Below are 27,419 nucleotides of genomic sequence, written 5' to 3'. Positions count from 1 at the left end.
ATTTTTTGAATATGTTCCTTCTTTTCTCTGACACTATCACCACCTTAGTGCCATCCCTCATTTCCTCTCAATTGGACTATTTTAACTACCTGTTGAATATTTTCCTTGCCTTAAGGTTCTCCTTACTACATGTTTTCTCCAATGGGCTGTCAAAGCAATTTCCCCCAAATTCTGGTTTATGTTACACTCCTGGTTCAATAAACCACATTGGTTCCCTAGTGTCTCTACAATCAAATAAAAAATCCTATGTTTGGCACCAAAGCCCTTTGTAACCTAACCCTCCCAACCATTTCATTCTTCTTATTCCTTCCCCCACCTCCATATAACCTTTGACTCAGACTCCTTATTGCTTTTTGAATAAGACATCTATTTTCAGACTACTGGACTGTTTTTACTGGCTGTTACTTCATGACTGGAATGCCCCTTCCTCATCTCCTTTCAGTTTCTTTGCCTTTCTTTAGGTTCCAGGTAAATTATTATTTTCTACAGGAATCTTTTCCTGATCTTACTTCTAGTGCCTTCTCTCTGTTGATTATTTCCAATTTATTCTGTGCATATCTTGCTTGTACATAATCATTGTATGATGTCTACCCCATTGGATTATAAATCCTTTGGCAGCAAGGCCTCTTTTTTTATCCTTCTTTGCATACTCCAGTGTTTTTAGTATGGTGACTGGCACATGGCAGGCATTTTATTGACTAATTGACCAAACACTTGTTGTAATGTCCTTCCTTTTTAAGACCTAGCTCAGATGTTCCTTCTCCATGAAAAAATCCCTGTCTCCTCCCTTTTTTCACATACCCCAATCTCTTTCCTCATATTTTCATTATTTTGTCCAGATACTTCTTTGCTCTTATTACTTGTATTATACACATTCTATTCTTCCTATTAAATTTTGTGTTCCTCAAGCACATACATAGCCCATTTTATTTCTAACTCTAGGCTAGGCACAGTCTCTGTAGGTGGTAGGCATCTATTTGTTGTTTACTGAAGTACCTGAAGTGCTTCATTTGTGTCTCTCATGTACTGATCCTATTTTCACCCATACAGATCTACTGTCCCTAGTAGGCTATGGACTTCAGTTAACCTACTTGTAACATGGGGTTACTAGTAATTGCCTATTCTCTATAATAGGTGAGGTAACAGTATGATTCTATGATCATATCCTCTGTTTCTATCATATTGCTCCTTTTAAATTTGCTATTTTAAAACATATCTGGCCTATAGGTTATTTTGGACTTTTTCTGTATTTGGAACTTGTATTTTTAATTCTCTGATCTAGTCATTTTTTTCATGCTATCTGCAAACACTCCCAACTCTCTTATCCTTAAAAATAAACAAATAAACTCAGTAATGTCTGACATTATTCCTCAGTATTTTATATCTCTCCCAACTCCTCAGTTAATTTCCTCAAAAAATCCATTTTCCTCCAAAGTTACTGTGATCTTTTTTTGTTTGTTTTTTTGTTAGGTAATGGGGTTGAGTGACTTGCCCAAGATCATACAGCTAGGTAATAAGTGTCTGAGGCCCGATTTGAACTCAGGTCCTCCTGACTCCAGGGCCAGTGGTCTATCCACTGTGCCACCTAGACGACCCCTACTGTGATATTTTAATGACCAAATCTAATGTTCTTTTCTTAAATCTTCTTCATGATCTCTCTGTAATGTATGACACTATTGGCTATCTTCTCCTCTTGGATATTCTTTCCTCTTTAATATCACTATTCTCACTTGGTTCTGCTCTTATCTGTCTTACCTTGCCAACTCTCTTAGGCTCTTAAGATGAATCTTAATATATATCCCATTCCCACTAACTGTGAGCATGTTCTAAGGTTCTGTCCTAGTCCCTCTTCTCGCCCTGTGTATTTTCTCATTTTATGATCTCATCATCATCTAAGGGTCCAATGGTCTATGCAGATGACTTCCAGATCTATTTATATGAAACCAGTCTTTAACCTGAGTACCAGTACCACATCACCAATAGTTGCCTAGAGAGTATTCTGTTTCTGGATGTCTCACAGACATCTCAAATTCATTGTATCCAAAACAACTCATGTCTCTTCCAAACTTCCTTGCTACTGTCAAGAGGACTACCATCCTCTTGGTCATTTTAGTTTACAACCTCTTCTTTCTCTCCATCCATTGTCCGGTCTTCATCATCTCTCATTTAGGCTCTTGCAATAGATTAATTGACCTTATTATCTCAAGTCTTTTTCTACTCCAATTCATCTTCACACAGATGATTTTCCTAAAGTTCAGGTCTAATCTCTTGCTTAACAAATTCCTGTGACTCCCTCTGATCTCTGTAATCCAAAACACTCTTCTTCACAAACTGGCTCTTCTCTTTCCCTCCACTTGCTATTCTTCAAACAGGATGCTCCATTCTCCCTCATTTCTTTCCAACTATGGAATACTTTCCTCCCTTGTCTCACCTTAGAATTTTGAGCTTCCTCCCAAACTCACCTCATGTTCTCCCTTCTAAGACTACCTTTGTGTACACACACACACACACACACACACACACACACAGCTTGTCTTCTACAGTAAAAAGTAAACACTTTGTTGCCATAGGCTGTCTACTTTTTCTTTGTATTTCAGTGGCTATCATGGGAGGGGGATTAGACATGTCATGCTCTACTCAGGTGGGGTGAAGTAGTATTAATAAGTGGAAATCATAAGCAGGCAAGTTTTGACATATAAGCAAATTTTTCCTGACTATTAGTAATATCCAGTAATGGAACAGGCTGAGTTTGGGACTGAAATAATCACCACTAGAAATACTAAAGCAGCAGCCCTCCTCCCACACATCTCTTCCCCCAAATTCTGTAGAGGAGCTTCTTACCTAGGAAGAGATTGAACTAGGGTTTCTCCCAGCACAGAGAGAGATATGTTGAGAAATTATAATACTGAGATTACTTTCTATCACTGGAATGTCCTGCTAAGATTATTTGTGTCGTTTATAGACTTTTACATGTTTAGAAGTTTTGAAACCTACTTGGTAGAATTTTTATCCATTATTGCCAAAAGCTCTTACTGCCATTAATTTCCTTTTGTTGTTCTTCAGATTTAGGCTTTTGTTGTTTATTACCATTTTTCTTTGTCTAAATGGCTCTTGAAGATCTCTTTTTAGGTCTGAGGAAAGGGAAGAGCATAAATTCTTAAAGTCAGGTTTATTAGTAGGATGCTTTGCAAAGAGTCATGAATGAGAACCAGGTCCCAAGTTCTTGCTCTATCACTCAGCTATGTGACCTTGGGTAAATAACATGACAACTCTGCCTTTTTTCCTCTTTAAATTGAGATTTAAAATCACATGCCTTGTCTCTTATTGCTTTTGAAGATTGAACGAATGATTGATGGATGGTACTTTAATGATGTTAAAGAGCTTTACAAATGTCACCTATTATTACAATTTTGAAAATTATCCAAGATACAGAGGACAAATTTTTTCATATCCTTTTCTTTAGAGGGTTTTAATTTCATGTATTCATTTCAAGATTTAATTCTTTCTGATGCTATAAACCGAAGTTGTATAAGTTAAAGAGGAATACATCCCCTCAGGATAGTGACTCCCACTAAAATGGGTGTAGCTAAAGTAGTAAGTTCTTGGTCAATCTTCTTTAAGGAGGCTGATGGCATGGTACTGAGTATGTCTTTAAATGCTTTTAATGATTTCACAAAGAAAGCATGAACATTATTAGCTTTTTAAACTTTTTGGAGAAAAAAACATTTCATAAAAAGTCAACATTTTAAGATCCTGTCCCAAGTATAAGAGACAGTTGAAGACTCTAGCCTTCTATGCATGTGGGAATCATCTCAATAGCTGACTGAACTGCTAATTTATGAATGTAATACCTCTAGCTAAGATGCTTTCTAAAGCAGAGAGCTAGTCTTCCTAGGGGGGGTCCAGTAACACATAGTCTTATTTAGGGAAAGTTGCCTTTGACTACCAGGCTCACTCATGGTTGAAATACTGTTCTTTTATATGAGCATTTTACTCCAAACAACAAACTCTAAGATACTGGCCCATTTATATTTCTGGGCTGTTTTTATACAATAAGTGAGAATTCCTTATTTAGATTTATTTTTTTCTCTAATAACAGACAATTTAGCATTTTGAAGTTTTGCATTCTATACTTACATATTTTACTTAGCATTAAAACACAAAAGACATTGCAAGACCTCAAAACACAAATAAATACCAAATAAAACCACACACAATATACAATAAACAGAAATACAAAACATAATAATGCTTTTGGAAAATTAAGACATGTTGTCAATAATTATTAACAACATGGTTATTGCTGAGCAATAAATAATATTGTCTCTTTTTTGTTTTTAAACCTAGAAGAGCAAACACAATGCATAAACCACTGGTTACCAGATCACTTGTACTGCCAAAAAAGCATCCTTATAGCTAATGGTTACTACATATGATCATCTTTAAAACAGGCAGATTAAAAATACAGAGTCAAATGAGATTGGCCTTCTTTGGTCTTTGTTTTTGGATAATAGAACTGAACATAAGTGTACCATTGGTGAAGTCAATGCAATTCCAAAAATGTTACACAATTTTTTACATTGATTTACATATGGTTCTTTGTCACTGATGTTCTTTCACAGATATTTCTTACAGAAGTCCTTGGAAATGATGTCCATTTTTTTTTTTGTTTTCCAATTAAAAGTCACTTCATTTGATGTTAAAGGTTATCTTACTTGTCCAAGGGGAATAAGATCTATTATCAATCACCGCTAATTTTGGAGTCTGATGCCACAATTAAAGAAATTCTGAACTTTAACCTCTTTTTTTCTTTCACCAAGACAGTGAAAACAATATACTCCAAATATAGCAGCACTGAAGGAGATAAAATGAGCTGCATGGTACCTTAGCAGTTATGGATATTTGAAGCCATTCTGTTGTTCTCCCAAACCAGATTGGGCAACTCTCTGCCAAGGGTGCAGGTCATAGTTGGAGAATCTGCCTTTTCAATCCTGTACTGAAATTCAAGTCATATCACATTCAATGAAGGAGAAAAGTTACCTAGAAATTCTTGCTGGCCTTTACTGATCTTAATAAGAGCCTCAATTTATTATTGTTCTGATGCTTCTATTTTCTTCACTTATGACATTTAAAAAACTCTTAAAAAATCTAGTGGTGTAATAATGTATGACAAAGACCTTTTTAAAATTCAATAAATATTTATTCAGTGCTCACTCTGTGCAAGGCACTGTACTAAGGAGTCATGAGACATACAACAATGGCCAGGACAGAGCCCTAACCCCAAATGAGCTTATAGCCTAAGAAAAAAGACAAATTCCCAGAAATACTATTTTTTCAAGAAGCATTCCTGGACATCCTTCTTTCCTAAAGTGAATTCTCCATCTCAAATTTCTCTGTACTTCAAACCTTCCTTTGCACAGAGTTGATACTTCCTTGCTTAATAGTTATTTGTGGACTTGTCTTTTTTCCTCATTAGACTGTAAACTCCTAAGGAACATCTATGTCACATCCATCTTTGTATCCCTAACATCCAGTAATGTCTCACACAGTGTAGGTGCTTAATAAATTACAAAAAAATGAATGTTACCATCATATTCAACAATATTGAAATAGCCAATATATTCAATATTTCCAAAGATCAAACTCTCAACTGAAATTCACCCTAACAAAGTACTCCTATTCTGGAGAAAACTGCATGCAAGATGTTACAGCTTTTGAAATGGAAGACAAAAACTACAATCAATGGGTCAAGAAATAAGAGATTTGGAGAACAGATCCCACATTCATCTCAAAACTGCTACACATTTTAAGTGAGTTCCCTGAATTTTCCTTCTCCTAATAATCTAAGGACTAAAAGATCAGGACTACATGTTAAAAAAATATTGTTTTACAGCTATAGTTCAGCCCTTAATGCTTCATCTACCTCCATTAGAGCCCCATTCTGATGCCTTATTGTGACATGGAGGTCACTCTGAGTTCTCAAAAGTTAGGCCAAATACCAATCTCTGATAGGAAATACCAAACTGAAAAGGCTTAGAGAACAGACTTAGTATGAGACTATGTCTGACATTTGTAGACCAGACTAGTTAAGTTCAGATAGCTTCATCATCAGAAGATTACTATCAGGTGGGAAAGGGGTTTTTTTTGTTTGTGTTTTTTTCCCCCTCTAGCCACAGCAACTCATCGATAGCATTGCTAGCTAGAAGGGCTCTGATCTGCCTCAGTAGTAGGAGCACCCACACTGATGAAATCATAGGTCCTTTGAAGTACAGATGTTACCCAAGCAATGAGACATATTTTAAACAGGCAAGTCGGCTTAAAACACCCAAAGTCAGAGTTGAAAATGCTCCTAATTTTTGCTTTCACTGACTTAATGAGCCACCTGTGTGGCTGAATTACTCTGACAAGGGAATTTAACCTAAGGATAAGCCAGGAACCACAACCAGAAGGAATTATGCACAGTGTTCCTTGTGGTTCACTATTCTGCTTCACTTCCTAATATGTTTAGGGAAAATAGGGGCTAGAAGCAAGGGCTCCTCTTATATGTACATATTAGCCTGTTAAAGAATATTGTTACCAGCCTCATTATTTGGAACATGTCTCAGGGGAGTTAGGTCAGCTGTCTTCAGTGCTCTCTCAGGAAGAAGGAGAAGTGGATCCAAGTCTCAGTGTGTTGTTTATAGCTTTTATAGCATGCCCCCCTCACTGAGTCACATAAGTGATAGCACCAATAGCTAGTCACCACTCTGTGACTCCTACTAGGGAGACAAGAGATTAGAAACAAGGTAGATCAGTGCTTTTTTTCCCCTTTCTAGGTTTTCCTATATTGACAATGAAAAGCCAAAAGTAGATACTGTCCAATGGCTTCCTTGAAGTTATTATGAGGTGCATATCTCTCTCCAAAGAGAATCATTTGGATAGTGTCTGCACAGTGTCAAAATCATCAGATGATTTGGCCAATTCAGTCAAAAACTAGTCAGTCTGGTGGTGGTGGTAATGACAGAATCATTCAAATCAGCTTAGGAAAATTACGGAATGTTAGAGCTAGAAGAGATCCCAGGGATCACCTAGTCCAATGTTCCTCATTTTATAGATGAGGAAACTAGTCCAGAGAGAGGAAATGATTTGCCAGTCTCACAGCCAGCAATGGTCAGACCCAGGTCTTTTAATTTCTGGTCCGGCATTATACATTACAATATTAATAGTTCTTATATAACTCATTTGTTTGACTTTTCATCTGGTTGATTTGGTATCTAGAGACATGGGCCTCAGAGAGGTGTTTTTCATAGTCTCAGATTTTATGCTCCATGTTTCTGAAGATGAGTCAATTACAGGGCATCTATCCTGGGGATGGACTACTAACTAGACTGAGCTCATGAACATTAGCCATTAAAATAGAAGACCTCTTCTCGGCCTACTCTGCTTGCATAGTTAACATTTATCAAGGCATTAAAACTATGAGAGTGCCATTGAATCTCAACATCTGGAAGAGCACTGCTATTTTCTTATTTGTCACTTGTAATTCAATAATTTATGTGATTTTATTTTAGTTTGGCAGTCACATATATGAACATGGGAATATTTTTAATGAAAAAGAACTAAATCAATCTCATTGTATACAGCCTAGAAGCTGATTTTTAGCTTTAGAAGGTATCTCAGATTATGGTCACTGACAGTACTCCTTCCCAACTGATGTCTAAATAAAATGACACCCCAACATTCATATTATTCAACACTTTAAAATCCTACAGGATACAAAGCTCTTCCATGTCTTCTTTGAAAGACTTTTCAGTCCCATCCCAGGCAAAAGTTCTACCTTCCAAACTTGCCTTCTAGTATGGCAGAAAACCAGCTTAGAAGAGAACCTGGTTTGGATTTTCATTGGGTTGAAAATCTTTACAAAGTACAGATGAATTATATTAGACATCTAAATTGCATCATTACATATTAGATACATTTTCTGTTTCTCTGTTACACATACAAATTAGGTAACAAGACCTGCTGGTATGTTAGAGTGGGCCAACAATACATATAAAAGTCCCAGTCCACTGAGTATGCAAAGCCATGCCAGTGATGACAAGATTTAAAGATAGTTGATAGTGCTAGAATTCCTATCAAATTAGGATAGGTTATGTGAAATCATCCACAATGAGTGATTTTTCAACATGGTTCCAAAATATGGATGTTCTGTGCCTCAACACTGTCAACTGCATGAATAAACTAGTGAGAGAGAGAGAGAGAGAGAGAGAGAGAGAGAGAGAGGCAGGAAGAAGTTCTTATTTCCATTATGAAATTTACCAGAGAATTTAAATAAATTAATTCATGCACAAATACTTAATTTTGTTTTTAATTACTGGAATAGTTTTGTTATGGTGGAAATTTGTCACTCAGGAATAGTAAAGAAGGTGCACACGTACATAGAGCATCTAGCACATAGAAACATTCAACTCCTAGTAGCCTGAGGCCTTTTGAAAAAGTTGGGGGATTAAGTTCTCCCACTATATTAGAGCAGACCATTGCCTCATGTGATTGAACAGCATCTGGTTGTTTGGGAACACTAGTACAAACAGAAAAATAATATTATTGAAGAGATTCTAGTTATGCCAACTATTGGTAGCAAAACTGAAAATTCTAGAGAGTATGTAAAAGACTCAAAAAGCCTTTTGACAAGTTTGGTATATTTGAGAGAAAGAGAAAATCCAAAAGGTATACTGAAAAAAAGAGTTCCAATAAATATTAACCTAATTACTAAAAGATTATAAGACATAACAGCACCTCTTTGCTCTAGGTGAGATTTCACAGTTTTACTGAAATTAAATACTATGACCTTCCTATGTTGGAAAGCCAAGGGAAAAAAAAATTTCTCAACCAATTATTCAACCAATAGTCTTAGTCTGGGAAGTCTATTTGGAAAAGTCCTACCATAAAGGGAATGGATGCTTCAATGTAATGCTTCGAGGTAATCCCCAGTTCAAACCAGGATTCAATCTAGGGAGGGGATTTCTTTACAAGGCCACAAATGTTTTTGTATTTCTTTTAAAATTTTAGACAATCATGTGGTTTTCTGTGTTGGAAAAAAAAAGTCCTTTGGAGCAGTCCCTGTTGGTGACTGTGGCCTCATTAAAGAGACCCTAGACCCACTATGAGAACTGCCAGGCTGCCTGTATCCAAAAGCCTCTTAGGAGAACACACATCTGAACAAGACCCAGGACACACCCAGGGGCTATACCTTCGAGGTAACAGTGGTTTTAGGTGGGCAGCCTGTAAAATACTGCAGCTGTCAGATCTTCTGCAGGAAGTCCTTTCTCAGTGAGAAGTGATAGAAACAAATGACTCAAATTAGGTCTTACATGATGGCATTAACTTGTGTCTCCCACCCCCAAAAGGAATATCATGGTGATGAATAAAGGAAAAGGAAATCAAGAAACAATAAATGGAGTGTTTGTGCTACTTAAATAATAGGTTGTACTGGATCAGGTGCTTGGAAAACCAATGAAGACCACTTATGGTATGCACTGAATACTTATGGTATGTGTTGAATTACTATTGTAATTGGAAAGTCCTTCCTGCAGGCACTGTATGTGAAGGCACACCCATGACAGACAATAGCACCAGAGACAAGGTGAACTACTGAGGCATGAATCCAACTGTCCCCATGCTACAGATTGTAGAAATAGCCCAAGAGGCAGGCAGTCTGAGGAGCACCACCCAACTGGCCAATAGTGGGGGTGCAAATTTCTCTTGAACGTGGCACAGATGCGGTAGTTCGTACACATTGGTTTTGCCTAAGAAGCACCCATCAAGGTTTAGCACCCATCGATGTTAAGAAGCACCCATAGAACATGGTGCATAGTAAAAGGTAAGAGACAGGAGATAGGTCATCAGACTCCTAATCACAGTCAGACCATTAAGAGAAGGTAAACAGGGTTGGAGAAAAAGCCTTTTGGAAAAGCTTAGGCTATGCCAATAGAAGCCTATAGAGCATTTCCCTGGAAAAGAGATGGATGATAGGGATGTCTGTGAGTCTGCCTCAACAAGTCATCCCTGAGGGGAGATGTAATTTACATTTTGAGAAAGCCCAGATGAGTTGGTTTATTCATCTGTGCTTTCCTCTTCCATGCAGGAGTATGGAAGAGGATTTAAATTTCTACTCCACATTAGCCTTAGGGATGGGATCAAAGCCCTAAGTCCAAGCTCCATGAAAGCAATGTGGGAAAACTGTTAGGGCCTGAAGATTTGGAATCCACAACAATCAATGGAAGCAATGGAAGCTCCAGAGGCCAAAAGGATAGTTTGGCTTCTTGTCAGCACATATAGGGAATCATTTGAGGGCCTTCACATGGATAAAGTCCATAGATGACAACAGAAAAGTCTTGTTAAACTATTGTTTTTCTCTAATTTAACTAAGTACAAATCTACATTATAGAAGCAGCATGTCACATCTAAGGCACATGTACATTATGCCACCATCTCAATGTAAAGACTTCACTTTCTGAGATCTTTAACAAAATGCAGCAATTGTGACAGAATGAATAAATGTATCTAAAGTGACCACTTTCTTGCATGAATCACCTTTCCCACCCCTTAGCACACTAAGCATCTTGGAGATTTAATATTTGTGTCATCAGCAATAGAGAGATCATTTGAACACATGGGGCAGAGCTTTAAAAACCTACAGGATTTTTGTTTAGAACTTCAGAGTTCAACAAATGCCCTATTTTAGGGTGAAAACAATTATAAATCTGAGAATGATGCACGGCATCCATGAGCAATTTTTCTTTCTTAATTTTGAAGTAGTGTCATTAACTACGACATATATTGTAGGTTTACATTTCTAACGAGAAATAACAACAGATTGAATATTTTCTTTCCTATCACAAGTGATAACCAGTGTTTGATATTTTACATTTTCTTCCAAGAAATATCAGTCTATCAACATTTTAAAATAAGATGTTTGTGTTAATAATTATCAATAAAACTTTAAATAAAAAATGATTTTGAATTTAGAGACTGAGTACTTCAGGGTCTTCTGACAAACAAATTATTAAAACAGAGACCAGGTGAGGCCTTAAAAATAAACAATATATTGTATTTGAAACAAGATTGCACTTTGTTTTTTTTTTGAATGACTATATCAGAACTGCATTATGATTTCATCATTTCTTCTTTTACTTAACATGCTGACATATCCAGCTATCCCCACATGTGAATTTTTTGGTGTTCTAGTTTAAGGAAGAAAAATCATATCTGTTTTGTTTGTTTGTTTTTTGCTTAGCATATATGTCTTTCTACCTCAATTAACTAGATCTTTAAAAATAAAAATTAAAACCCTCTGATAGTAATATTTATCCTAATGAAGGATAAATAATTCTTCAGAGTTGAAGTGTTGCTAGTTCTATTAGAAAATATACCAAGGTATGATTTCTTAATGTGTTGCTACTTCACCATTGGACCCTAAGCAATTATGCCTTCAAACTCTTCCTTCTGTTCCACAAGGTCCTCTTCTGAGCTTAGGACCTCATTGAAGATAGACTGGTTCAAAACCCCTAAGTGGGGTTACCTGTTGCTTAAATCCATTTCCCCATTTACTTGTCAGGGGTCTGGTAGATCCGACGTATCCACTATGACTTTAATAAAAATAGTATCATCTTTAATATACGTCCCATTTTCTAGAACAGTTTGGGCCACAAAGACAGGGCAACCAGATGCAATGTTCATCTCTCCGGTAGGTTTCTTGAAGCTACTGCTGTTTGGGTCAGGTTTGAAAGCATCTCCTAAATGACGTCGAGAAGATCCCTGATCCATTAGCATGAGAGTCACTTTTTGCTTAAATGGCCAAGGAAGCAAAGCATCATATTCTCCACGCATTATGACAAAAAACAAAGACAAGTGAGTTCCTTTTCCCATCCCATCCCCATTAAGGTAAACCCTAGCACACATCTTATAGCCGAAGTAGCCAGTATAGAATGGTTGACTGTAAAGCGACAAGGTCTTCCCCATGACAGCTTCTTGCTTCCGTCGTTTATAATCTCGAATTTTCCAGATTAACACTCCATTGTAGCTGGCGGTTTCTAGGACTTGGAATCGGAGGTCCATGTCAGCCAGTCGAATATCGTGTACACTTAGCATCTGGTCATGTCTGCTTAATTGTGTCTCAAGCAAGCCTAAAAGAGAGTTGGGGAAGAGAAACAGAAGCACTCAAATACTTTGAAATATCAGCACTGGCAAGATTAACAAGCTCATATCAATACACATTAGCTGAAATCTGCTTCCTGAGCCAAAACTGTCTTTAAGACAAACAAGTATGAAATCTGGGAGCAATGAAGTGAGGGGTAGTTAAGAGGAAATACGTAAAAGTTTCATAATAATTTTCCCATCATACCTGCCCTGCAAACCCTTGAACTAATGGAAGTATTTACCCTCTGACAACTCTGTCTTTTCACTCTACAGCATTTAGTCAACTGTCCATATGATTCATATCTGCACATTTTTCTCTGAACCCATCACTAAATCCCTTGTCCAATTCCTCTTATATTTGCAATATTCTAACTTTTTTTTTTAGGGTTTTTTTTGGCAAGGCAAATGGGGTTAAGTGGTTTGCCCAAGGCCACACAGCTAGGTAATTATTAAGTGTTTGAGGCCGGATTTGAACTCAGGTACTCCTGACTCCAGGGCTGATGCTCTATCCATTGTGCCACCTAGCCACCCCTATTCTAACTTTTTAAAACTACCCTCATGCTTCTTTACAAAATCTTTCTGCTTCAGCTAAAGACATTTAGTGACCACCATACAACTATGCAAAGATCTTCAGATCAAACAAAAGTCTAAGCACTACCTGTAAAGTTTTATCACATCCCACTCTCCAATTCTCTAGCTGGGCTCTGTCACTCTAATAAAATAATAATATCATCAAGATTATGACAACAATAATAGTATTATGCTCACCACTAAACTGAGAAGGCTTTCAGAAGAGGTCTAGCACTAGGCAAAGTTAAATGTGGAGCTTAGCTACCTCATCAGATTAGGTAGTGGCCACAGAGACTTGTGAAATCATCCAGATCTAGAAAGAAATGCTAACTACATGAGAATGGATTACTCTTTGGTCAATAAACTCTCTTCCAAAGGCAAAAATATTAATTCTATATGAATAAATATCTCTTTTCTAGATATTTTCCCCAAGGTCTTCAACTGCCTCTAGAACACTGAAAAGTGCCACAGTATAGGGAAAGAACTTAGAATTTAGACTAAGACTTGTGTGATCTGTGTGTTAGACCAATCATTTCACTTTTTCCAGGCCATGATCTGTAACACAAGGGAACTGGAATAGATGACCTTTCTTCTAGCTCTAAATTTATTGTTTTATCTGTTAAGTTTGCTGAATACATGTAAAAATGATGAATTAACTGAAAACATTGACCCAATTGAGCTCCTAGATATGGGCACTGTTCAAGTAAGACATACATACATACATACACTTGTTTTCTGTCACTCCTATCACACCAAGGTTATTTTCTGTAACATGAAAACTAAAAGTGGTATATAAGTCACTGATATTATCTGAAAAGTTTGCTACCTGTACATGGCTTTCCTTGTGATAACTAAGGACCCAGTATGGCAACTTTTGATACAGGCTTTTATATCAGGGAGATGGTGAAATAGTCTCGAATTTCCCTGTCCCTCTTGCCTCACCTGTATTTCGTGCTGCTTGTCCTGCAGTTTTATCCACACTTTCCAGTTCTGTTACTCGATTCTGGAGGGATTCCACACTGCTTTTCATACTGTCAGCCTCCTCCCAGTTTTGGCGGAAGGGACGGATCTCTTTGTCCAGTTCTTTCAGCTTCTCAGCCTGACTATCAATCACTCGCTTTTCAAAAGAAAGAGGATGGAAAAATAAAACCAATTGGAAATGTTTGAAAATGCATTAAACACAAAACAAAAAAATCAGAGAAGCAATATAACTACATTAGTAAGGTCAAGGATTATCAGAAACTCAAGTAAAAATAACCTAAGTTTTCTGAAAATTAGTTTCAGTGACATATAAAAAAACACATGGGATTTTTGTTTTATTTTTTGGTGGTTGTTGCTTTTCTGAGATTTGTTTTCTACTGAAAATCACAATAGTATTTAACATTCAAGTATGAAAGATGAGGGCAGAAAAAAATGGACCTTTTCACAACCAAACCAGAATAGATAACCAAGATAATTCTACACACATGTAACAAGGGCAGTCATGATGAGAATGAGAAGAAAAGCAGGCTTTTATGAATATTTTCCCATAGAATACATCTTTATAGTCACATAATTTTCTGAAAGTTGTAGAAAATATAATATTCCACTATATATGTATCTTTATACATATATACAAATAACACACAAACTTTTCTGAGTAAAATGTGACCTTTAAAGTCTCTTAGGTAACAAGGTATTTCCTAAGTTGGTATCAAAATCATAAAAAAATTCTTGAACTTCATCACAAAATAGAAAATTATTTTGATGGCCCCTGATTGTTAATATCAAGTGAGGCACAAAGCAGGATTTATATACTTATCAAAAGTGTTTGCCATCACCAAAGAGGAAATATAACACAAGTTCAAATGGAAGCAGGGTTCCTTAATATAAATGGTCAGATGGACAACCCACAAAGCTGGTCCATCCACATATATTTTTTCATAGACAATAAACTGTGCCTAGAAATGAACTGGAGCAGGAAAGCAACCTGGATTGCACATTTGGGAAACTGTGCAGGGCTTTTAATGACTCCAAATCTCTTCTGCCTTTGACCTCAATATTCTTCTAGTGATGCTATTTGGCTAAAGTCAAGGAATGTCCATTTTTGGAAGAATTAGAGTTGAGAATCATCCAAAGGACAATAGAGAGGTACTTGGAGGCTACAAGAATTGAACACTAGAAGTGACATAAAGATCAGAGAAATATGTGATGAGAAAAGGAGGCAGACCACAGCCAGATGATAAGCAAAGGATAACATATAAAGTGCCCTTGTATTCCAAGGAGTGGACCCTCATAGGAAGGTAGCTCTTATAGAAATACACGGGCAAACATCACACAGGAGGAGGATGCATTATAATTTGTATCATTGTCTACATGGAAAAGATCACAGATCCACTTAAGTGGATATAGTTATCATTTCTAGCATTATTTAAATAGCCTTAAATGCTATATATATATATAGATGTTTCAAAATGCTATATATAGATGCCTGTATGTATTTTTGTATGGATGTGTGTGTACAGAGACATATATACACATATACACATACACAAACTCATGTGACAACAACTCAGTGAGGTAGGTGCTATTATCACAATTTATAGATTTAGTTCTTCCAAAAAATGGACATTCCTTGACTTTTAGCCAAATAACATCACTAGAAGAATACTGAGACGGAGGGAGGTTTAGTGATTTCCTTAGGGTAACAAAGCTAGAATATGTCAGGGACATGATTCAAACTCAGGTCTTTCCAACTACAAATTCCTTGCTATATCCACCAATCCACCCAGCGGCCAGTTAATTAATACTGTTTATTTTTCTGATAATAATTTATTTAAATGATCATTTTCCTGTTTTGGATGTTTCATATTTTTACTTGGATATTATATTGATATATTTTGTAAAATTGCACTTATTTCTTTAATAATTTCTTTAACAATGTCAATCTTAACCTTCAGCCCAAGGGGCTTCAGACAAGACTTTTAAATATTATTTAGTCTAATCCCTTCTATTCAGAGGAGGAAAGATATGAAATAACTTGCCCAAGTTCCATAGCATCTCAATTTAATTGATTTGGTAAAAATTTTACCCATGGAGTCAGTGGTAGATTTCATATAAACAATAATAAAATAACAGGAATCATGTAATCATTTAGGTGACAAAAGTAATTTTACTGCCAGATTTGTCTATATTCTTGTCTACTCTAATAGAGTCATGTACCAGTTTGTGACCATTCTCAGAACCTAAAGGGGTTTTTTGCTTCTAAAAAGATTTGCATGTTTGAAAGATCAAGACAACCTAAGGTAATTTAGATTTAAGTCACATTGTGAGAATAATAAATTATCTTCGAGGGGCAGTCCAACATTCACTGCATCTTAGGGGATAACCCTGTTGGTCCCCACTATCTCTACTTCTCCTTTTTATTTTTAAACATTTAAGTTTCAGTACCTACAGCATGTTGTTTATAATTAAAAGGAAACTATGAAAAGAACACATTTTTTACTTAGTTACCTGGTCTGCAAATATCTATCTTCCTCTTTTTCTTCTTTCCAAGAAAGAATAGTTACTTGCATATTTAAAAAATATAGTAATAATTTCTCAAAAAATATCATTTCTTATGCAGATATGATTATTTTATTTTCAAACAAGTATAATACACAGTAAAGATTCCAATATAGGAGTGTGTGTGTGTGTGTGTGTGTGTGTGTGTGTGTGTATTCACATACACTACATATTTGGTTTTTTTTTAAGTAGGGAGAGATGGAATTCTATTGGAGGTTAAAAATGTTTTTTAAAAATAATGATTATTTTGAAGTACCACAATACTATAAACTAGAGTAAAAATGAATACAAATAATGATATTGTATTCCCTCATTAGTTTGTAATGAGGCTGGGGACTGTCTTTTGTCTCTGTATCTCTCACACTTGAAGGACAGCCTGGCAATAGTAGACACTTAATAAATGCTAGCTGATTAATTAGTTAATTGAAGGAAAAATCAGTTAAGTTAGTAGAAACCAGAGTTCATAAGTTTAGTCAATAAAATTTGCTCAAGCATTTGAGTTCTAAATTAAGTCTATTTATATCTATTTTATAAGATAGAACATTGAATCAGAGACAGAAGACTTGGTCCTTTTTTGGCCACTTATTAGGCACATGAATCATTTTGGGGAAGTCACTCTACCTTAGGTTTTAGTTTTCTCATCTATAATATGAGGACTAGAACCTTGGATTGTCTCCCTTATCAGACTGTTGAGATGACTGAATCAGGTAAGGCAATAGATGGGAAGGAGCTTTGAAAACTGCCAAGTATGATGCAGATATATATATATATATATATATATATATATATATACACACACACACATCACACACTACAGCATATCGCAAGCTGAATTTTTGTTTCTTGGTTGTGAGGAAGTGAATTTATAAATAATCAACACCCTACATAAATTCATCTTTATTTAAACATTTGTTTCTTAAATAGTATCAAATAATCAATATCATGAATTATCCTATTATCTAACTGGTTCACACATCTCAATATTTTAATAGCTGGTACCTTTATATGAATGTGACAAGGTACATTTTGAGGAGAGTAAGTAGGAAGAAGCCATAGCTTAAGATGAATTCAAGACTTCTTTCTGAGTTTTACACACACATGTTTTCATTGAATATATCCAAAATTAATTTTAACCCAATTCGATTTAACCCAAACACATAAATTTGCTCTCATGTGAATCTTCTAACCCAAGGATCCTTTCCCCAGTAAGGAGAAAAGATTCAGCACATTTTAGATGTGGTGAAGTGATTAAATTCTGATCACATGATCTTGACCACCCTCTTTTTCATTTTTCCTCATCTACAAAATGGCCATAAAGCCTTAACTTCCTAACTCCTTATGAGAGGAGACATTTTGTAAACTTAAAAGATCCATAGAGATTTCACCTATAATAAATATTACTTCATGTCTGTAACTGAATGAGAAAAAAGCTTTGTAATACTAGATAGCATTCTCTCTTTTCTGAAGAAGTTATAGGTTACACATTTCAGGAAGGCTAATTTCAAGACTAATATCCTTCCTAGCACAATATTTAAAATGGGAAGAATGAGCACTTCCAAAAATTATTATGAATCTGTATTGTCAAGACCATTAAATGTTTCCTATTTAAGGAAATACATGATCTCCACTTGTATCCATACAATATTCAGAAAGGGAATACAGCAGCAATGATTTGAATCTGGAGGTTAAATATTTATGATTTTTGAAACCCACCAATCCCTATGGTTCAAACTATCACCATGTACTTATTACTTGTAGGGCCCAGAGCAAGTCATATAACCCCTTGGGACCTCAGTTTCTGCATCTGCAAAACAAGGGCCTTTAACTAGAAACTTTAAAGGTTCCTTTTGGATCCCTTTTTATGACTTTACAATGTTCTGTCTATGCAAACAAAATACATGTAATGGATAAGTGGCCATGGTTGGACAGAGAACTTGAAGGACAGAGATTTAATGAAAAGTTAATAGGTGATATGCTTTGTGCTGATACAAAGACTTAATTATGAATTTTAAAAATCCAAACCATGCATATACAGAAGTCAAGAGAAAATCTATACAAAATAAAAGATCAGTACTTCTGTGAGGTTGTAGGATGAGAGAAGGAATCAGGAAAGACCTCTTTGAAGAGGCAGCACCTGGGCTGAAATGAGAGATTCAGAGAGCTAGAAGCAAAAGGGGGGGAGCAGAAATAAATAAGGGGATGTCCTGAGTCGCCAAAGGTGTTTCATGCCCTCCTCATATTCCCCTGCCTTTCCTTCTCTCTACACAGATTGTGACAGGCATAGGGTTGTGAATGAGAGCCAGCTTCAGAGGCAGGAAGACAAGGTGCTCAGTCTTGCCTCTGATACTCTAAAATGAAACAAATAACTGAATAACTTAACCTCTCAGTGCTTCTAAGGAAATTTTCTATGACTGTAAATTGTAAAGCCTCTGCTTATCTCCACTGGTCAGTGAGAGTGTCCTCCCAAGATGTTTCTTGGAGGGAAATCACAGCTGTGAAACAAAATGTCTATTCACACATGCTTTTTGTATCCCTTCCATCACCAGAAGAAAATAAACTCCTGTGTATACAGCATCTATCACTGTGCCTACTACTACAGAGTGGGTACTAAATCAAAGTTTGTTGAATTGAATTGTAGAGTTATCTCTCTCCTACACCCCATAACTTTTATGGTTTTTAAGGGGAATGACTATGTCTGGTCTCATTTATGTATCTCTAGCATAACATTTTTGCACAGAATGGTTATTGCATAACTATTTTTAAACTGAATTGAGTTTAATTTATATAGGACTTCTTAGTACTTTCATTACACAAACCATGGAACAAAGGTACCAAAGTTCAGTGATTTGACCAAGAAATAAGGCAACAGTAAAATTAGACACTGAAACTTGAACTCCCAGTTCCCATGGCTGTTCTAATCACTAAACCATATTTCCTCTTGACTCTTTATTTCAAATCATGCTGCAAAACTATTGAAATGGAAAGCATATCACTATTCTGCTTCATGAAATTAATGGACATTCACAGCCTCTCTTGTTGTCCAGTTTCTAGATATGATTCTCAGTAAATCCTTAGGTGAAAGGGACTCAGGGAGGAAAACAGAAGGAGTTTCAGTTTCATGCAAAGGTTTTGGGGCACAGGCTACCTCAGAAATTGGGGAATTCCAGGCATGCCCTTAGCCGTTAGGTGTGTATCAGTGAATATGAGTGTAATGATTGCTAATGTACATAGAATCATGGAAAACTCAACTGATGCTCTTTTTAGGTACTGGAGAACAAGCAAAATGGAAAGAGGAAAACTGTTAAGAATTTACTTTGGCTGTGTAAAAGTAATACCAATTACAACCATGTATTTTAACTGTTTAATATATATTTCTAATTACCCATGAAGAAAATAACAACCATAAATACCATTAATTGTGTCAGATTAATCTACATCTTTATATGAAATACTGTTCTTGTTAAAAATAAAAATTAGTTTTAATTTTATTATCACAATGAAAAGTCCTAAAGCAGAAAAAAAGAATATACAACTTTTGCCTTAACTTAACCATCTATATTGAATAATGCTTACCTGTAAATGAAGAATTTTGGATTCATTATTCCGGAGCATTTCTTTTTGTCTTTCAATTTCTATTTCAAAGCTACATATCTGATTGTGTAAACTCTGTATACTCTTGTTTTTTTCTACACTTTCATTCTGTAACAAAGAAACCTGGAAAGAAAGTTCTACAATTAATTCACCAACACATGACTTACATATTTTTCAATAATATCAAATAATCAAAAGGGGATGGGGAATTTGGACCTATTACTTCATTACTTTCTCTATTGAGTCAGACCAGCTGATGTATAACATAAAAGCCGAACAATTTGCTAGGGCAATAAAGGAGTAGGTGATATTCCTAGTGTCCCCCAGCCATGTGTGTCAGAGGTGGAATTTGGTTGGTCCCAGGTCTTCTTGACTCCAAGACCAGTTTTCTATCTACTATTCTATGTTCTCATCATTATGATGCACACATGATTTTTTATAATAAATCCAGCTCTTCTTCAAGACCAGAGGAAGGAGGAAATTTGTTTCCAACACTGAAAGGGAACTGTTGTTCTGAATAATATAGTGAGGGGTCCAGTAGATCTACTTGGTATATTCCAGTCCAATAAATATATTGAAACAAAGATAGTAATAAGAGAATAGGCTACTCTTTGGGTACATCATCAAATAAAAGAAACTTGCTTGCAGCTTGTACTTACTTGTAAATGCTTACAAACTTAGTTTGTCATAATTACTGAAATAATTGATTCTTGCTGAAGTGAATTGGGGAGGCAACATCAAAACCACTAAAAAATTAAATGGTGCAAGTGGAATTCAGAAAGTCTAACAAAGAAAAATCAATCCTACTAGAATAGGGGAAAAAAAGTGGATTCCAAGGATTTCTAGGCTGATCAGAGAAAGGGTATGTGCAATAATATTACATTAAATTTACTTTAATCCTTTTTTGCAAGAAAAATTGTTCTACTAGCTGTTTGGGGTAGGTTCTTGGGAGCAGAAGTTGAGCTATTTTGGACTTGGGAAATACAGATTTGTAATATGTAATATTTAATTTATTTTATTTTATAATATTTATGAAATATTGTAAAATGGAATTCATCAGAAAAATTCTAAAATACCAAGAGTCTATGTAAAGGAACAAGTTGTCACAATATATAAAGCAATGACTATTTTTCTTTCATTTAAATAACAGAAAACTTCATCTTGGTGCACTATTCTTTTTTTTTTTAAGTGTTTCTGCTTAAAACAGATCCATAAGAACATCTAAGTCACTAGGAGAATAGCAATATAAAAATACTGAAAGGATCTGTGATTTTATCAGGGTCATTTTTCTCAGACAATCAATTACATAGTATTTATGAATTGGTAAATAAATTCTAAGGAATTGTCCAAAGCACAGAGAAGTTAAACAATTTGCCCAGGGTCACACAGCAAGTAGAGGATTATAAGAGGGAGGATCTTCTTTACTCTAAACCCAGAACTCTGTCTATGACATGCTGCTCTCATGTACAAAAGGGCAAGAGCTGAAGTAGGTGGTGCCATTCTTCAATACATTTATTTTCACACAGTATAACATGCCAGTGATTTTTAATGCACAAACATTGCTTACCAACTCAAAACAAATAAATTTGGCAATTCTGTTTATTAAAAAAACATTTCCATCCAGAATTATAAATATATAATTTCTCATGGGCAAAATACGATTTCTCATTATACCAAAATGAATTTATATTATATTATGTAATTTCTCTTTCCAACAATAAGAATATTTAATGCATGCCCTTTCTTGGTCACCAAAACTACTTTCCTTTAGAGATTAGGGTAAATATCTAATTACTAAAGTTTTTCTAATTTCTCAAACTTTTCTAATTTCTAATTTCTCACTGTTTCCAATAAATTAATTTTCATTCTGAAAAGAGGTTGTTGCATCATAGGGGCAGTGTTCTCTGGCATTAACAATTTAAATGATCTTTATTAGAGGGGGAGCCCTAACCTCACCTCTACTGAGAGTCTTAACCTTCACAACCAATCAATCAGCATTTATTAGCACCAGCTACATGTCAGACATAGTGCTGGATGTTGTGAATACAAAGAGGAGGCATAAAATAACACCATCTCTCCAGAAGGTGCTCCTTTTCCATCAGCCGCACTGCTTTTGTACTTAGATTGTCTGCTTTTCATTTGTATGACTGTACCTCAATGTACCTGTATGTAGGAGGTGCTTAATCAATGTTTAAGGACTGACTACTGAAGAAGCTTACTGCCTTCTTTCAAGGGAGAGAAGCACAAGAACATAGAGAGTAAATACAAATAAATAAAAGGTAGTTACATTTCAGGAACTTAGGGAAGGAGGGCACAAGGAATCTGGAAGTTTTATGCTAAAAGGGGTGCCCACATTGCATCTTAAAGGGACAGAGAGAATCTCTGAGGCAGAGATGAGGGATTGGTGCATTCCAGGGATAGGTGCTGAGACTGGAAATGGAGTAGAACAATAGGAGGAACAAAGAGAGAACCAGTTTGTCTAGATCAAAATTCAGGAGAGGAAGCCTTATAAAATGAGGCTGGAAAGATAGGTTGTGAAGGGCTTTAAGTGGAGGTTTATAATTGATCTCAGAGGTAATATAGAACCTCTGGGGCTTAAGGAGTAGGGATTGACACAGAGCTGTGCTTACGGAAAATCACTTTGGCAGCTATGTGGAAGATGAATGTAATTTGGGAGAGACAAATAAGGAGAGTAATCAGAACAGTAATGGAGGCAAGGAAAAAATGCAGTCTAGACAAGGAGTGATGAGAGACTCAAGATGATAGCTTTGTGAGTAGCAAGAAGGGGTCAGACGGGATTTTGAAGCAGAAATAAGTTTTGGCAACTGACTGGAAATTTGGGTGAGAGATAGTGAGTAAGTAGCTGGGGATCATGCCAAGGTCACAAATTCGAGACTAGAAGATTAGTGGTTCCTTTAACAAATTTAAAAGGGATAGGTTTTAGGGGAAATGAGATGTTTTGATTATGCTGAAGATGTCTTTAAGACAACTAGTTTGATATCTCCATAGAGTGTTTGGTAATTTGGAACTGATACTCAAGTTAGAGATTTAAGCTGAATATATAGTTCTATAAGTGATCTGCAAAGTGATGATAATGAAACTAAACCCATGGAAGCTGATGAGGTCACACACACACACACACACACACACACACACACACACACACACTACACACAAATGAAAAAAATATATAGGACAAAATATATAGAAAAAGAAGAGCTCTGGAAAAAAAACTCATAGTTAGATTTTAAGGTATGGATTACGTCTAAAGCAAAGGAAACAGAAGGAATGGTCAGATTTAAAAGTTAAGGAAGGGGGTGGCTAGGTGGTGCAGTGGATAAAGCACCGGCCCTGGAGTCAGGAGTACCTGGGTTCAAATCCGGTCTCAGACACTTAATAATTACCTAGCTGTGTGGACTTGGGCAAGCCACTTAACCCCATTTGCCTTGCAAAAACCCAAAACAAACCAACAAACAAAATAAAAGTTAAGGAAGAGAGAATATTCAGAAGGAGACAGTGTTCAATAGAGTCAAATGTGGAGAACTCAACAAGGAAGATTAAGAAAAGACCTTCAGCACTAATAATTAAGAGATCATTGGTAACTTTGGAAAGAACACTTTTAGATGAGGGATGAGATGGGAGGTCAGACTGTAAAAAGTTGAGGGATCAGTGATAGGAGAGGAAGTGGAAGCAATGAACACAATGTTTTTAAAATTTTGAGTTTTTTGAGAAAGCAAAGAAAGGTATGGAATAATAGCTTTTGAACGGATGGCAAGAGTTTAGTGAACGTTTTTAAGAATGGAAGAGACTTGGGTATGTTCAAAGATAGTAGGGAAGGAACCATTAGCTAGGAAAAGATTGAAAGTTAGAGATTATGGTTTGTGGCAAAAGGCAGGAGGATGTGGGTTCAAGGGCATGTGTTAAAGGGCTGGTCTTGGAAAGGAGAAGGGTCACCTTATTAAGAGAGACTGTGGAAAAAGAGGAAAGAATAGGGAATGAGATGAAGAGAAAGGGAGAAGCAATTATCTAAATAAAAGAATGCACCAAATGGCATAATAAAAGTTCTATTTTTTAATCTTAAAAAAAGATTTAAAATTCATTCATCTTTGAGCTGCCAACAATAAATAATACTGTTTTTTCTATGTCCACCCAAATAATTGTTAGACTTGTCATCCCTTTATACTCTAGTAACATCATATAACACACTGAATTTTTGCTACAATGTACAAGATACTTGGAGAGAACAAAAAATAGTTCAGGAGGTGGAAATATTCAGTGCGGGATCTTCTCTTATATAATCATACTTTTAGAACTAAAGAGGATCCCACTGTTCTTATAGCAATCAAATTTAGAATAATTTACTGTTTCCAGTTTTATAGAAATTAAATGTTCACATGGTTAATATAGCTTAAAAGTACAGTCAATTCTAAATTCTAAAATGAAAACTGGAAACACCTGTACCAGAGATCATGGCTTACAATTCCCACTGAAGATCTTATGTTTTGTGAGAGAAAAAGTTGTACATCAAATACATTGCTTCTTTAAAGTTCCTCTCAATTCTAAATTCTAATGCTAATAACATCATATATTTCCACGTGATTTGATATCTTTTAAAAACTATGAGTTAAGAAAAGCTTAGCTATTTTTCTTTCACAATAACTTCCATAAAACTTAACTTCTTTGGAAACAGCATAGAGTTAGTGTTTGTTACTCTTACTAATTTATGTACTTTCCTTGAAGAATGTTTAGTTTTTGCAGACTCTTGGTACACTGCTATGTTTAGAATTAATATCTGTAACAACCTAGATGTCTGGCTTTTAAAACCCTTTACAAGCTGGCCTATCTTTCCATTCTTTTTTTTCCCAAGGCAAATAGGGTTAAGTGATTTTGCCCAAAGTCACACAACTAGGTAATTATCAAGTGTCTGAGGTCAAATTTGAACTCAGGTCCTCTTGACTTCAGAGCAGGTGCTCTATTCTCTCTGCCCCTAACTGCCCCCTATCTTTCCATTCTTAATCTAAATTACTCCACTTCCTGAACTCTACAATTCAACCAAACTGCCCTTCTTTCTATTCCTCTCATATTGCAAGTACTCTATCTCTCATCTCCAAGGTTTAGACTCTGGTCATTCCCTATACCCACAATGAACTTTCCACCTCACTTCTACTTCAGAGAATCCCTCATCTCCTAGAAGATGTAGCTCAAGCACTGCCTTCTACATGAGGCTTTTCCTGATCTCTCTAATGGCTAGTGCCCTCCTTTCCCATGATCTTGTGTTTATTTTGTATATACTTCTGAATATATATATATAGTCTTACCTGATAAGACTGTAAGCTCTCTGAGAATGGAGATTGTTTTATTTATTTATTTATTGTATTTGAATCCTCAAGACTTAGTATAGTATCTGGCACATAGTAGGTGCTTAATAAATCCTTTTAAACTGATTTCCCAAATCAAGCATGAAGTCATCTATGAAATTCTAATCTGATAACCATACAACGAGAAACTGATCTACACAGTAGGATAATAAGATCTTCATTTTATATGTATTATATTCCATTTATTTTTGGAAATTATGACTTTATAGCCTCACTAATAACAATTCTACAATTTCAAATTAGAATTTTTAGAGCCATGTCTGAAATGAAGAAGCTTGGGGCATCAGCATATGTTCAAATAGTTTTATATCACATCTTTGAACAATTATTAAGAAAAGCAAGACTTTAATATTTATTGATCTGATAAATTAAACTTTAGTTCTCATCTGTAATCTTCAGCCCTCTGCCTTGCCAAAATACAAAAAATTTCTAATTAAATTAAAACAGAAAGTAAAAAAAAATATTGTTGCCATCTTTCTCTAAGAGAATATAATGAACCTCGTGATGTGTGGCGAGCTATTCTGGTAATCTGGTATGTCCTGGGATTTCCAGTGATTCAAACCATTCATTCTAAACTGGAAAAAGACTACAAAGCAGGAAGTGAGGAAATTAGCAATAATGATAATCAGCCAAAGATAAAAATCCTTCAGCAAGCTGATTCAAGTAACCCTTGGAAGAAGTCTTGGAAACAGTCCTTGTCACAATTATAATGCTTTGAAAATTGGATCAAGTGTTGTAGGGAGAAAAGTAGACGATTTGTCATAATATTATGCACAGGTTGAACTAGATGAACAGAAAGAGTGAAACTAGAACCACAGCCGCTAACTGATTAGATCACTTCTGCTGAGGAACAAAGATTACAGAAAACTGTCTCAGGAGTCACATGGATGGCAAAATGGAAACTGCACAATCTTGACTAAGTGTTAGGATAGGAAATGTAATAGAAGAATTATAATTGTAAATGACCCTTAAGAATAGGCATATGATAAAAAGGAAAGTGAAAATAAAAATACATTTATAATGTTCAGAGAAATGTGCAGATTGTGACAAACCAAGTAGTGAAGAAGAGGAATGGAAGAGAGTCAGAAATCTTGGGCTGGAATACAGGCTTTGGCACTGACTTGCTGTGGCTTCTCTGGGCAAATCAGCCTCTTTGAGGCTCAGGTTTCTTCTCTGTAAAATTGGAATGAATCTGCACTACTTATCTCACAGAGTTAGTGTGAGAGAAAGCACTGTTTAATATGCATTTTTATTCTCAGCATATTCTGAGAGCAATTTGGTACATGCTCATAAAAAACAGGAAGAATGATGTTTATTATTTATTATTTATTTATTTTTGTTGTTATTTAGATGTTATTTAGATTTTTTTGGTTACAATTATGAATGCATATAGAAATAGCACTTTTGAGAAAACAAATCCATCTTTATTTTGCTCTTCTGATTACTTGGCAATTTAAAAAGATATTATTTGGAATAAATAGTCCTGTTTTACATGGAATGAAAATGTTTTAGTTTAAAATCCTAGACTTTCTCCAATACTTTACTGCAAGAATTTTCCTTCAAAACTGCAGAAATTAGCCTACAAACCTCAAGGCCAACAGAAAATAAAACCTTAAAGTGAAGTCAGAGAATCTATTTTGATAAATAAATCACAATTTGGGGGTCTGTAACTCATTTTCCTCATTTATAAAATGAAGGGAGGGATTAGATTAAGCAATCTCTAAAGACTTCTACAACCCTAATTGCTGTCATCTTAAATGATCCTTTTTCTAGAAAGTCTCACAGGCTGTTAGATTTTTATGAGAGAAATTTAGAATTCCTCACAGCAAGTATATACATAGAACAGTACCCCAGGAGATATCAAAATGGACATTAGGATGCTAGAGAGTTCAGAGCAGAAGAGAACTAAAAGATGTTTTAGAAAATAAAAACAAACAGGGAGGAATGGAGAGGAGAGAGGAAAATAAATACTTGTTTAGAAAGTAAACCTTCTCAGGACATACAGCTCTCTTAAGTTTCACCTTGAGACACTTTAGTTTTAGAAAGCTCATAGAAAAGCTGCAGATAGTTTTTTGGTTTTGCTTCTTTTTAAAAATCAATTATTTTTATTATTTCATTAAATATTTTCAATTATGCACAAAATTTTAATAATTATATTTT

The 27,419-nt window shown here is 35.5% G+C and overlaps 1 protein-coding gene across 4 annotated transcripts in view; it reads right to left on the bottom strand.

Annotated features, from left to right (window-relative positions):
- Nucleotides 1-1,599: 1,599 nt before the first annotated feature.
- TRAF3 (TNF receptor associated factor 3) overlaps nucleotides 1,600-27,419 on the bottom strand; it is a 167,908-nt gene continuing 142,088 nt past the window's right edge. For all 4 annotated transcript variants that reach the window (XM_074213155.1, XM_074213154.1, XM_074213158.1 and 1 more), the window contains 3 exons: nucleotides 19,864-20,004; nucleotides 13,690-13,864; nucleotides 1,600-12,164 (listed from right to left, as the gene is read on the bottom strand). In XM_074213155.1, coding sequence (XP_074069256.1) covers nucleotides 11,593-12,164; nucleotides 13,690-13,864; nucleotides 19,864-20,004 — 888 coding nt within the window. In that variant the 3' untranslated portion in view covers nucleotides 1,600-11,592. The remainder of the gene's footprint in view (nucleotides 12,165-13,689; nucleotides 13,865-19,863; nucleotides 20,005-27,419) is intronic.

The sequence above is a fragment of the Macrotis lagotis genome, chromosome 1, assembly GCF_037893015.1.
Source record: "Macrotis lagotis isolate mMagLag1 chromosome 1, bilby.v1.9.chrom.fasta, whole genome shotgun sequence".
NCBI classification, from domain to species: Eukaryota; Metazoa; Chordata; class Mammalia; order Peramelemorphia; family Peramelidae; genus Macrotis; species Macrotis lagotis.
The sequence above is the reverse complement of the archived record's forward strand: the minus strand, read 5'-3'. Positions and strand labels throughout refer to the sequence as shown.